Source organism: Balaenoptera borealis, assembly GCF_965194805.1.
Source record: "Balaenoptera borealis genome assembly, chromosome: 13".
Classification (NCBI taxonomy): Eukaryota; Metazoa; Chordata; class Mammalia; order Artiodactyla; family Balaenopteridae; genus Balaenoptera; species Balaenoptera borealis.
In genome coordinates this window covers 90,470,531-90,485,006 of record NC_138870.1, presented here as the reverse complement: position 1 = coordinate 90,485,006, position 14,476 = coordinate 90,470,531, and the positions used below count along the sequence as shown (strand labels likewise).

Here is a 14,476-nt window from a genome sequence, read left to right as displayed (position 1 = left end):
ATCAGTAGAGGTTACCTACCTGTGTAGCTCTTCTGTTTTGTCTTCAGTTGGACCTACGATTAGTAAACAATGGCGAAGAACAGCTGCCATGACACGGAACTGATGAGAATCACCCTATGGCAAATAAAAGAGAGGTGAGGAAAAATTGGGGATTGAATGAATGCCTTAATGAAGGAGTTTGGTACGTTACTACAACCCTGGGAGTCATCCTATGGCCCATCTAACCCCCAAAACAGTTATTCTTATGCAATACATAATAGAAGTCAGGATATTCTAGGAAGAACTCCCAAGTATTAACAAAGTATTAACTAAGTGAATTGTCATCATCTCATATGAACAGCTACAGCCACTGCCAGAAATGGCTGAAACCATTAAGTTGTTGATCTATCCTCCCCCTTATGACATGTCAGGCAAAGAGAAGTATGATCAGCATCCATATATTACCTACTCTGTTTTACCTGTCCATAAGATTCAATTCAACTAGGGATCTTTTCCATTTCCAGAAAGTCTAGATTCTTTTGTTGGATAGTATACTGTTCCAGTTTACGAGTCATTATAAAAATTCAAACAGATATAATACTATCAGATATTTTAGAAGCGGGTTGTACATCCTTAATAAAAATGTCTTATCTCTTAACTTTCAAAAACAATGGATTAAAATCTATAATTATCAACTTCATTTTAATGAATCTTCTTAATCTCCTAGTTCCTCCAAATCTTGTTCCTAGTTTCTCCAAAGCGACCAGCAAGTGATGAAAAATAAGCACTCTGAGTTTAATCTCCTATTTTCCCAATGTTTACTCATTGGTAGTGGTATTAGACACACATAGAGTCAGAGGGAAGGCAAATAATAGGAAATAAGCTAAGCTCTGAATAATCACTTGGTTTACCGCCTCATTTATCGTGAGATCTTGGGCCACTACAAATTTTTTAATCATCTGAATCAAGGTTGTACCTTTCTTCTTCCAGATTTTTAGTAATTAAGAAGACATATGAAATTAGTGATAATTATCTATTATAATCAGATCCTGGATATGTTATATCTCAGGAAGGTTCCAATTACTTCAAAAGCTATTAAAATTTTTAAAGCTCTGTGTATATATATAATTGATTTCAAGTCTGTGTAAAGTGAAATATATTCACATATTATACATATATGGCCTATATTCATATATATAACTCAGCCCTTCTAGGAAGATGTCTTTTATAAAATCTAACAAACAATAGCACAGTTTCATTACTCATAATGTGTATAGCAATGTTTTAAAATAACACCATCATGTGTAGATTTGGAAGAGATGAAGGTCTCAGTGGCATAACAGAAAAAGCACTTTACTTAGAGTCAAGAGTCTAAGTTGTGACCTTAGGCAAGTCATATAGCTTCTCTAAGCCAAAGTTTCCCCATATGCATCTCCACAAACATGAGATTGTTAGGGTTGTAAAAGGATTAAATTAAAGCAGATGATACACATGAAAATGCTTACTACTTTCAGTGAAATATTTGAGGGTGAGGGGAAGGATGAGGCAGGAAGGAAACAAAAGGTAAGACTGATAGAGCTGAAATGAGTGATAACGAAATTATTGCATGTTGGGGAGGGGGACCAGTGGAATGCTAGAGACACTAAGGTTTTAGAATGAACACTGTTCCACTTGCCATCCATCTTCAAATGCCTGAATCAAAATTCTCTAATATGCAAATATACTTTTACATACCCCACGTTACATGAAGCACACTGAAATGCATGTGAAACTCATCCATTACTTAACTCTTAAAAAGATCATATTTTCCTTGGTTTTGATAATTAACTAGGAATGCACTTCCTTTTAAACTAGATTTTCCTTTATTTTAATTATCACAATCATTCTCTTCTCATGCTGATGTTGACAAGCCTCTTGCAAAACTCCATTTTGGTCCTTCCACTATTTGCAACTGTAAGTGAAAATCCTACTTCTTTCCATCCCCTTTCCTCCTGTCCCAATTTTCATGACACCAATTCCCCAGCTGTACCCTGTGTCTGCATGTCCTCTTTTACTGTAAACCCACTAAATTCTATTTCTTTACTCAAAACAACTACTGAAGTCCCGGGATTGTGTGCCTCTACTTTTAGTATCACTGACTCCTTTTCATCCTTCAGGTCTCAGAGAAGCCCCTTCTTTGACCACCTTATTTAGGTAGATTCCTTCTTTCATTATCTCTATCATTGTATCTTGTTATGATTTCTTTCAGGAAATCATAATCTGTAATTCCACATTTCTTTACATACTTACATATGCATTGTTTTCTCCATTCATCTAGTACCTTCACAAGTTTTAGAGGGCATGTGTTTAACAAGTGTTCAATAATTTTTAATGTAAATGAAAAGTAAAACAAAAAAGTGATCAAATCTTAAGTGTACAGCTAGATAAATTTTCACAAAATGAGTACGTCCATACAACCAGCATGAAAACAAAGCAACGCCAAGATTGAGAACCCCAGAACTGCCCTCATGACCCCTTCAAATGACAGATCTGCTCTTCAATTGTAATTCTAACATTTAACATCATGGGTTAGTGATTTTTGTTGTCACAAATTTTATATGAATGGAATCATAAAATATAGACCCTTCTGTATCTGTTTGTGAGATTCATCCATGTTGTTGTGTACAGTTGCAGTTTGTTCATTTTCATTGCTTGAGAGTGGTGCTATTCAAAGTGCAGTTTGTGGACCACTACTGGTCCACACCCTGTTTGCCACTGATCTGCAAAGCCATGAGTACAGAAGGTACACCTGAACATTTAGAAACTTTTCAAGCAGTCTGACATTGTGTGTAATATTGTATTATACAAGAGTTCCATTCTGACAGCTAAGGAAAGAAATGTGGTCCCTCACAGTTAGGTTAAGAAAGCACTGCTGGCCACATAGCACAGGGAGATCAGCTCAGTGCTTTGTGTCCACCTGGAGGGGTGGGATAGGGAGGGTGGGAGGGAGACGCAAGAGGGAGGAGATATGGGGATATATGTATATGTATAGCTGATTCACTTTGTTATAAAGCAGAAACTAACACACCATTGTAAAGCAATTATACTCCAATAAAGATGTTAAAAAAAAAAGAAAGCACTGCTGAATACAGTGAGTATATTACAATTCACTTATCCATTCTACTCTTGATGGACACTTGGACTACACTGAAGAGTGCTGCTATGAACATACTTTCTTATATGTCATTTGGTATGCTGGGTCATAGGGCATATACATATGACAGACTTTAGAAGGTACTGCCAAACAGTGTTTCAAAGTGTTTATACCACCTTACACTCCCACCAGTTGCTCTACAGCTGTGCCAACACTTGGTATTGTCAGCCTTTTAAATCTGTCATTCTCGTGGATGTGCAGAGATTTTATTATGCATTTTCCTGATGACTGATAAAGTTGAACACATTTTCTTATGTCTACTGGTCATTTGGATAGCTCTTTTATGAAGTGCCTGTTCAAGCCTTTTGCATATTTTTCTATAGGGTTGATTGACATTATTTGTAGGACTTGAATATATTCTAGGTAGAGTCCTTTATCGCATATATGTGTTGAAAATATCATCTCCCATTTGGTGGCCTGTTTTTTACTTTCTTCTCTTGATGAACTAATTTTAATGAAGACCAATTTGTCAATTTTTCCTTTATGGTTTCATCTTCATTTTGTCCTGTTTTAAAAATCTTTGCCTATTTAAGAAATGTTTGACTTGTTTAAAATAAAGTCATGAAGATAATCTTCTGTTTCTTTCCAAAAGCTTTGTTATTTTACCTTTTACATTTAAGTCTCTTATCCATCTCAAATTAATTTTTCTGTATGGTATAAGGTAGGGATTTAAATTCATTTTTAATTGATTAAAAAGCCCACCTTTTCCCCACTGCAATTCAGTGTTACCTGTATCATAAGTCAGTTGACTGTATATGTGTAGGTTTATTTCTAGATTCTTTATTCTATTAGTCTGTCTCAATAAATATTTGTTGAATGAGAGCTATCACTTAAAATGTCTTACTTAACAAAGGTCAGAGTGTACAGTATTTCCTACTATTGGTTGTTCTGCTGGGTGACTTTACATAAACAATTTAAACTCTTTGATGTTTAGTGTCCTCATTTGTCAAATGAGATTAATGCTCCTCCTATCTTATACAGATGCTTGAAAGAGTAAATATAATTGCTCTTTTTAAAACAATATACACAGTTTATACAACTGTCATTTACTTCTTCATGAGCTTAGTTTTGATATCTTTAGGGCATCAACAGTCTCTCCTCTGTAATCCTACTATCTCCAAAGGTTGAGAAGGAAAAAAATTCCTAAGACAAAGAGAGGAGGAAGAAAGAGAAAGCAAGCAGGCTTGTGACAGTAGAAATCAAAGTGAGATAACACTAAAGGAGAGGTAAAAACTCATGAAACTCTTTGGGATCTTTGTGGGGGCGGGGAATCTTTTTATACAGGCTTTGCTTCTTATTTATAGATTCCACTACTGTACTATTGCTTTCTTCTCCTGTGCAACCTGTGGAAGATTTTCACTTTTGTTTGGTAAAGGTATCAATATCCTCATACCTTTTCATTCAACGCTTCAACCGATCTAATCAATGCCTGAGAAAAAAGTCTGAAAGGAGAATACTTCACACCAATGAGTCCTAAACTGGTTTTGTTATCCCAGGGTAGTTCTCATTACTTCAAGAAGGTTTAGGAAACTTGTCCTATGAAAATTCAATTTCAATTCTACACAAAGTGAAACACAAATACACACTCACACACAAATGTACACACACACTCTTATTTGGAAATACAGCTATACATCAGGTAGTATTTCACCCTGTCTTACCCTAGCCATTTTGCAGTTATTTGTCCTACTAAATTGCGTATGTTCCTTACAGGCAAAGATTAAGTATTCCACCTCCACATCTTTTACATTTAACATGGTGCCAGGCATAAACTAATAAATGCTTTTTTGAATTAACTTACAAAAGGAAATATAAATGTTATAAAATAGTGTGCTGTATCTCCAAAAAGGCTAGAATCTGCTCTCTAAACAACATTATTAAATGTTTTAGGTTTCTAGAAAAATTAATAGTTTTGAAAATTTAAAAGGTATCATAAACTTTCCCTCCTCCCTGTCACTTTGGCTATTTCTCTTATATACTTCTACTATACAGATAGCAAACTGTATCACATTTAATTTCTCATAAAACAAATATTCATTGAACACCTACTCTGTGCTAGGTATGTTGCTTAGCAGAAAGACTATGCCAGTGAGGTCAGACATACCCCCAAAGATCTAGAATATATGGCATTTGTAGCGTCTGTGCATTTCTGAGTTGATTCTTTTTTATTTTCAAACATATAGAAAATATACAGAAGAACAGTATATAATGTGACAAACAGTTATATATCCATCTGTTTACATGTCTGATTTTCCTATAAGACTGTTAGTTCTCTGAGGGCAGAAATGCTTTATATTGCATCTTGTGTGCCTAATACAGAACTTTGCACATATTGGGCACTCAATAATAAATGTTTGTTGAAAAATGATTCAGTTAAAAAACATGGTACAGCGTGAAGCTTTATTTTTAATTAAATAATGTCAAGTCCTTTTTTCACACTTCCTTCAAAGTCTCTAAAATCATTATGGGGCTAATCTCTTCTGTTACAATGTGACATTCCCAATTAACTCCTATAGATACTCACTGTCTTATCTCACTCAGATAGCATCCTTTGACTACTCAGATACTTGTACTACTTCTCTGTTTGCACTTGGTTGTCTGGCTCTAACATGTGTGTTGGTCCTTGTATTTTCTCATTACATTGCATTGATACCTAGGAAGCACTGCAGAAGGGAATGTGTGCTAAGTAAGGGATCTCTAGAATAACATGCCTTCCTCCATGAACAGAGAGATTTAGCAAAGTGTTGAAGCAGGAAGAAGACAAGACCATTCCCATTAACTTTTCTAGAATTGATTTTGGGTCCTATAAAAGGAATAATTTGACTTTTTTAAACATACTACCTTCAGGAAAGGGAGAGAAAGAGGGAGGAAGGCAGGGAGACAGACTGACACCACATGTGGAAATAAGGCCAACTACATTTCCTAATGAATGGAAAGGAATCTCTGAATTAATCTGCTTGATGGCATTGGCTTCCAGGCAGGAATTTAACATTGAGGCATGAACCTAAAATGAACAAATCACACTAATTTACTAAACCTCAAAAAAAACCTAATTTTCTGTTTTTTTGTGAATTGTAAATGAACAGTCATAAAAATACCTACTGAAACAGTTACAACCAAAACCAAACATCTGCATTTTCTGTGACAACTGAGTTGTAAAGTAGGTAAAGATTTTAAAAAGTGAAATGCCGGGGGTTTGAGAGCTGTAAACTAGCACTATTCTTCTGAAGGTCAGTTTGGTAGTACATACAAATTTAAATACATATGATATACACAAAAAACCCTAAAGTTTTGAAAAACCCTTTGGCCCATGAATTTCAGGAATTTATCTGCAAAGGTTTTACAACAAGAAAATTCACCGTGTATTACTATGTAAAACAGCAAACAATTGCAAACAATCCAAATCTTTACACATAGGGCATTTGTTAAAGGTTGATAGATCCTTATGAAGGAATACTCTTAAGTATTTTTATACATATACTTATGAGTATTCTTTCATAAAGATTTATTATCTTTAACAAATACGAGAAGAGAGTGGTTGTTAAAAATTTTTTTTGGTTGCAGAACTCTTTTTATACCCCAAATGAAATCTAGTTACAACCTAAATTTAAAGAAAAACAATAGCAACAGCAACAATCAAAGGTGCTGGGTTTTTTTGGCCACGCTGTGCAGCTTGTGGGGCATGTGCCATCTTAGTTCTCCTACCAGTGATCGAACCCCTACCCCCCTGGAGTGGGAGCACAGAGTCTTAACCACTGGACAGCCAGGGAAGTCCCCAAAGGCGCTCTTTTTAAAGAAAGGGTGGGGAACTTGAAACATTGTCCACTCATCCCCAGAGGTTACTCCTAGGAACATTATGGCTTCAAGGAACACACTGTGTAATCCACTACTCTTCAAGAACATTTATTGTGAAAAAAAAAGCAAGATGATAAAATGACTGCATTTTTGTAAAAAAAAAAATATATATATCTATATATATATATACACACGTTTATATATTACACAATGAATAATGGTTAGAAAGATATAAATCAAAATGCAAACAGGGTTTATCTTTGAATGGTAGGTTTATAGGTAATTTGTATTTTCTTATTGCTCGTATGCTTTTTTCCCTTGGATCTGCAGTATTATTTAGCATGTATTATTTTCATAATAAGGAAAATATTATTTTTAAATCTATATTTTAAAGTTGGATTCTTCTGTACAGTATGCTTTCCATATCCCTTTATTTCAGCTGGTATTTTAAGGTATTAACAATTCTTTAGATGCTTGCTCAACTAGAGAAAGATGTCTTTAATCTGACAGTCAAGGAGATATTAAAATTCAGGTAAATGGACCCTTAATGGCAAGTTTCTCTACATCCTTACTACAGATTTTCTTTATGCTAAGTTATGTATACCTCAATAAAAAGTACTCTATGTTCTTATTTCTGTGTCTTTCCACACGTTGTTCAATTTCTGAGAAATGTTTCATCCCCCCATTCAAATGGCCAAATCATTCTCAGTCTTCAGATCTCAGGAGAGACTTTTAGAGGTCTTCTCTATCAAGTATTCTCCATCATTGTACTGTTTCTCTCCTAGTACTTAACATAATTTAAATTATATATTTGTTTACTTATTACCTATATCACCAATAAAACTGAAGTCTGCAGAGACTATGTGTATTATTTGCCAATATATTACACAACGCCTAGCATAATATCTGGCAATTGTTCATAAATATTTGTTGACTGACTGATTTACTAAATGCTTGCTAAAATTTGAATTTAGAGACTTATGGAGACTCAAGTGGTTTAAAATAACCTTTCCCACACTCTTGCCTAAGTGGGTTGGCAAGGTCCTGTTTTCAATACTGTTTACAATTTCTGATAACTTCAATAATAGCCCAGAGTCATATTAACTAGGCACATTTTACAATGCTTGTATAAAGTGATCCGTGACTCACAAGAGGTCTGTTGAGATGCCTGCTTCACGACTACTGATCCTCTATCATGTATCTTTTGGAAAATAAACATTCTATAATACAGAATAAGTATTTGCCACTTCAACATTTTCTGAAGCTTCTTCCAGCCCTGCTATTAATTATAATTGAAGCACACTAATTAGGGCTAATCTCAATATACTGATATTTATTACATATCATTCCATATATATGCTGATGTGTAGCCACTGAACTATAAACCCTTTCTGTCAGGAATCTGAAGAGCGTAGGCTACTATTTGGGGCACAATTTAAATAACAGGGGCTCCAACAATGGCAAACCAACAGTCTCAGAAGAGCTCTTGCAACTAAATGGAGAACTTAAAAACACCAAAACAAACAGTGTAAGAAAAATAACCATAGAAGGTACCAAATAAGCATAGAGACATAACATTTTAAATACTTCCAAATATTTGGTTTCAAAGCATAAATGGAGCATGTGGGCTTTCCACATCTTTTTCTGCCAAGTCCCAGGAAAAACTGACCATACTACAGTCATCTAAAACAGCTGTTAGGACTGATCTTCAAATATTTGGTTTCAAAATATAGACCTATTTGCACTTTAAAACTCAGATGCCTGCATACTCCTACTATAGCACTGCACTGAGATAATCCTTTCAAAGTAGGCTGCTGGCAAAAACAGATCTTTATTCATGGTGAGAACTGCTTCAAATGGACACAGCAAAATGTTAGCCTAAGTCCTAAAGTCAATTGTCAGAAAAGATAATTTGCTCTGCCACCAAAATACTTTTCTTTCTTTTCTTTTCTTTTCTTTTTAAGGCAGAGACTAAATTTTATGAGTTATTTAAGGTTAAAGAGAGAGGGTAAATGTGAAATGTTAAGATTCTAGAAGCAAGGGAAAAAGTTTATGTCCAGTTTACTTAAAATTGTTGACTTCCTTAAACTAAGCTTCTTATTTAGCATATTGTTCTTGTGGGTACTCAAATTTAAACTATCAAATCTGCCTCACTTTGGGTTGCTAGAAGGTCCAAGCCACAGAAAAGGATCTTAGTCTAGCAATAAGTCAAGTGGTTTAAAATAAACTTTCCCATATTCTGGTATAATTATACTTGTTTTCTAGGACTGTATATAAGCATGGCTATCTAGTTGTCCTACACTTCTGATAGTTATCTAACACTACAGAGTAACACGTTAGGAGACTAGGATGATAGGTGATAAACACAGTGTCTTTTACTCTACTGAGCAGACATCAATTCTGATTGATCAATTTCAACTTGCCTGAATATCTTTGTTTCTTTAAGACTGCAGGCAATGAAAATGCCTATACCTTTATGAATCACATTGTTTTGTTTCCCTTTAAATCCATCATTTAAACCTTGTTCCTGAAAGAGGCACTTAAAAAAAAAAGACATGATAGTACAAATCAGAAAAGGAACTATATTTGGCATCTAACAAAACAGTAGTCAATCTTCACCCTATTCTTCTGGTAAGTGTTACACAAATGGGAAGAATAAGAGTTATAATGGTTAAGAAATGTATCTTGAGTCATTTAAATGATTAATGAGGGAATTGGAAACTTTTTCCACCATTTCCCTACTTAGCATTCCTCTCTGGCAGGCAGCTCTAAGGACACCCTAAACCAATGAAATTCCAAGTAGATAAGAATATTCTTCTCAACCTTACCTCTTTATGCACCTTCCAACTGTCTACCGTCACATTGAAGAGAGCTTTGAGGGCCTCAATGGCACAGTCTGTCTCCTGAGGTGAGAGAGGAGGTCCATTACGGTCTATGGCCGATTCATATTCATCGGTCCACTTGATGCTAAAGGCACTTTCCAAGATCTGGGTTAGCAGCGGTAGTCCTTGGAGCTCATAACGCAATTGTGACCTGATGTCGGTGTGCAAAAGTGACAGGACGAAGAGCAAGCGCAAGTCAAAGCACTTAATGTCATTGATAAACTTTCGGTCCTTGCACTTTCTCAGGAGGTTACAGAGCTTTGCAGCAAGGTTAAGTTCCAGGCTGAGCTGCTGTGCCATCTGACTGTTGAACACTATGTTACAAAGACATTTTAATGACTCCACAATAACTGGGAACTCTGACACCTTCTCCAAAGAATCATCCGACTCATTTAGCTTGGCTAGTCGCAGCAGTATCTGCATATTTTCCTTAGTTGTTACAGGAACTAAAACCTTTTTGTCTCTGGAGAGAATGCGGAGAACTTCCAGGCAGGACACTTGACATGTTGTTGGGATGTCCTTTAAAAGGACTTTAAATATGCCTTCACAGAGTTTCTGAAAAACAAGAATGAGTATGAAAAAATCATTATTTGGCTTAAGTGATTTAAAACAGAATGTTTCTCTATCAATGTATTTAATTGCAGTTCAAAATCTGGCTAGAAAAGGTTTTTACTTTTTTAAAGTCACAGAATGTTAGAACTGAAAGAGACCTTATATTTGGTGTACTTCTTTCACTTTACAGATATGGAAATTGAGGGCCAGAAAGGTTAAGTTACTTGTATGGGGCCAGGGTGAATTAGTGGGGTAGCAACAGATAGAGTATAGGTTTCCTAATTTCCAACCCAATATTCTTTCTATAAAATCACTTATTCTCTTTTTAACTGACTAGTTTCAAATGTCTTATATGGCTTTGTTCTCAATGAATTTTTAACATCAGACTACACATACTATCAGGATAGAAGGTAATCATCTGAATCATAGCTGTTTCCTTCCTGGAAATAAAGATTAATGCCTTGAGAATTGGTTCACAATTGGCCACAAGTATAGGCTCCCATAAAAAGACTTAAAGAAGTCTGCATTTCTGCCCAGTTTTAGCTGTGCTATTTCTTCTGAGTAGTACTACTGCAGTAGTCCCATGTTTTATAAACCTTAGAACTCTCTTTAGCTAACGTGTAATAACATTTAATCATCAAGTGACCCCAGAGATCTTTTGCTGCCAACACTGATAAAAATTATTCCAAGTGTTGGGTTCCAAAGAGGGCTCAGCTAGCATATATGATGCCTTTGAGTCAACTGCAAAAAGGTGCCCCTCTCCAGGCTAACTGCAAAAAATGTTCCTACTGGGTAGACAAATTACAAAACAGCCCTCTTCCTCTGGGCAGCCCTGTGCCAGGACACATGGCTTGGGAAGCTCAGAGTGTGGGCAGGATCTTAAGCTTCCCTTTGTTCTCTTGGTGCAGGGCACAGATTACACAAATATATGTAGTAGTCCTGGTTCCAAATTTTGCTACCACTATCTCAGAAACAACTCTTTATTTGGACCCAAAGTGTACTCTATCTTGAATTTTTTGAAAAATAGTTATTTCTGTCATCGCCAAATTTAAGAACCACTGATAATTCTCTCAAAATTCAATGTCCAGCTTTCTTCTCCATAAACTGCAGATCTGGGTCTCTGAATCTCAAACCTTATATGTGCAGCAAGCAGGTATAACCATTCCACTGCTGACCATTTCTATACCCGTTACATTTTATTAAAATAACAGCAACAACAACTATGACCAATACAAGGTTTTACAAAGTTTCTATTAACCTATCATCAGACTTTAACTTTTTTAAAAAGAGGCTATCTGTGGGTCAAGCATTATGATCTTGGCAGGAATCCTAGGCCATGTGCATCTTCTCAGTACATCTGAGTCAAACAGCTATGGAAATGTCAATTTTATTTTTTATTTTTTTATAAATTTATTTATTTTATTTATTTATTTTTGGCCGCATTGGGTCTTTGTTGCTGTGCGCGGGCTTTCTCTAGGTGCGGTGAACGGGGGCTACTCTTCATTGCGGTGCATGGGCTTCTCATTGCGGCGGCTTCTCTTGTTGCAGAGCACGGGCTCTAGGCACGCAGGCTTCAGTAGTTGTGGCATGCAGGCTCAGTAGTTGTGGCATGCGGGCTCTAGAGTGCAGGCTCAGTAGTTGTGGTGCACGGGTTTAATTGCTCCACGGCATGTGGGATCTTCCTGAACCAGGGCTCGAACCCATGTCCCCTGCATTGGCAGGCGGATTCTTAACCACTGCGCCACCAGGGAAACCCGGAAATGCCCATTTTAAATGTACTATGCTCTCTAGATGGAGGTGGGAAGGAAATTAACCTAACAAGCTAAAAAAAACTCTATCCCTGGGACTTACCTGGTGGTCCAGTGGTTAAGATTCTGCACTCCCAATGCAGGGGGCCTGGGTTCGATCCCTGGTCAGAGAACTAGATCTCGCAGGCCACAACTAAGACCCGGGGCAGCCAAAAAAAAAAAAAGGCACTCTATCCTTTAACATACCTGATAACTGGAAGGGACTTCCATTTAATGTTTTAATATCATTGTTAAAGCATTTTTTTCATGAATGCAGTTTTGGGGTGAAGGAAAGTATAATGTGCCTACTATTAAAAATATAAAAAATGGGAAATTTTCTCCAATTTCAGATCTTTCACATCCAAGACAAAAAAAAAAAGTACCTTCTACATACTATTTCCTATGTGGTATATTCCTGGGTGGTGGAGTTAAATAACCTTTGCTCCCATACAATTTTACTCAAGAGGGAAATTATCTACATTCCTAGTTAAGAAATACATAATAAATATGATATTATAAAATACTATATATGTGAATTTGGAGTTCTACATATCTAATAAAACACAGAAATCTTTAGCTCTTTTCTTTCTAAACCAAAAACAAGAGCAACAATAAAATCCAGAAAAAAAAAACTGTGGGTAATATGGCTTCCTTCTTCCTCCACCTTCAGACTCAAGAAAGAAAAAAAGCAAAATATGAATACAAACTGGCATAGCCAAGGCTATTAGCCAAATGGACTATTAAACTCTGGGACATAAGAAGGCTACATAAAAGAAATTAGAGAGGCCTATAAAATTTATAGTTAAAAATTGCCTCATTTAAAGGCTTGTAGGAGATCAGCAACCGAGACTGTTTTAAGCACAGTTTTCAGTCATAGTTGTTTTAAACTCATCATAGTTGATGTCATTTCTCATCACAGACTTGCCTCACATGACAACAGTTAGGTAGCTTTTTGCTGTAATGTCCCTTGAAAAGTAATACCACTTCTTGGACAATGACCCCTCCCTTTTTTGTATTACAACTTGAAAAAAATCAGACATAAAAATATAACAAAGGAATAGTTAACAGACACACTCATCGCTGTACTCCATACGATCATTTCTCTTCAGAGAATATTATAAAGAACAAAGAACAAATAAACCATGTACCACAACTGGATGAATCAGAAAGTTTTGCTTTGCACATGAACACCAAGCAAGAACACTGAAGAGGTAGCATTCTTTACGATTGCTCCATCTGTTGAGTGCATGCGCGACTTCTATGTTTCAAAGGTGCTCCTGTTTCACCTTTATTTTGCCCTAATGTTATTTTCCTGTGCTATAACTTTTTTTCAGTTGATTTTACTCTTCCTAAAACATGCTCTGTTCTCTTCAAACACTTTCCATAGCTCCCTGTTGCCCACAGAATGCAGTTGAAATAAGCTGTGTCCCCTTTCCTACTGCTGTCTCCGTCACACACATACTCTCCTTCTCCTTTCTTTTCCAAGTGCTCCAAAGGGACTCCCAATCCCCTGACCATATGTCCTGAACCTTTCTCCTTCCATTCTCTCAGCATGGCCTACTCTGTCCCCATTTCCACCAGTCAGGACCCCACTCTTTTTCTAAGGTTTAATTTGAGGACTAAGGGGTCTAGAAGACTCCGAAGCCACTCCCTCATTTGCTCTCTTTCTATATAGCACTTAGTTCCAACAAGCACTTAGTTCCTTTTAACAGAGTGAGCTGTTGGGGCATCTCACTCCTTTTCCAGGCTCCTTGAGAACAGAGGCTATGTTTCATCTGTATCCCAGTGGCTGGCCCAAGTGTGCTACAGCTGTCTTTAAGTGCAAGATAACCACAGACTCCCAAAGATTACCAGCTTTAAAGTCTACCACCTGACTCTCCAGCCCCTTCCAAAGAATAACTCCTTTGTATTCCACCACCAACCACCTCTCACTATCAAGTCTTCTCTTCCTCATTTTGCAAGTACAATAAATCATCATTACATAACATTTTAAGTACAAACTGTTTTTATTTACTTTCAAAGTATTTATTTATACAAACTTGTTATCATTGTTCAACTGATATATTTTTAAATCTGAAACTATTTTGGTATCTTAGATAACCATGGAACACATAATTTTTTTTCCATTAGAATGGATGGAAATACCTTCTAAGTTAAAAACGTTTTCCTTAGAGGTAGGTTTTCAGGAACGAACTAAAGTCATAAAGCAAAGCTTAGGTGTGCTTACAAAGTATAATTACTTCAGAGAGGCTGAGGAAAAGCCCTTTTAAAATGCTCGTTAGCTTAGG

At 36.2% G+C, this 14,476-nt stretch overlaps 1 protein-coding gene across 10 annotated transcripts in view; it reads right to left on the bottom strand.

Annotated features, from left to right (window-relative positions):
- RIC8B (RIC8 guanine nucleotide exchange factor B) overlaps positions 1 to 14,476 on the bottom strand; it is a 140,802-nt gene that overhangs the window by 88,874 nt on the left and 37,452 nt on the right. For all 10 annotated transcript variants that reach the window (XR_014233210.1, XR_014233211.1, XR_014233212.1 and 7 more), the window contains exons 3-4: positions 9,796 to 10,404; positions 20 to 114 (exon numbers count right to left, since the gene is read on the bottom strand). Coding sequence is in view for 3 of the 10 variants with exons in the window: in XM_082349912.1 (XP_082206038.1) it covers positions 20 to 114; positions 9,796 to 10,404 (704 nt within the window). In the remaining 7 variants the exon portion in view is untranslated. The remainder of the gene's footprint in view (positions 1 to 19; positions 115 to 9,795; positions 10,405 to 14,476) is intronic.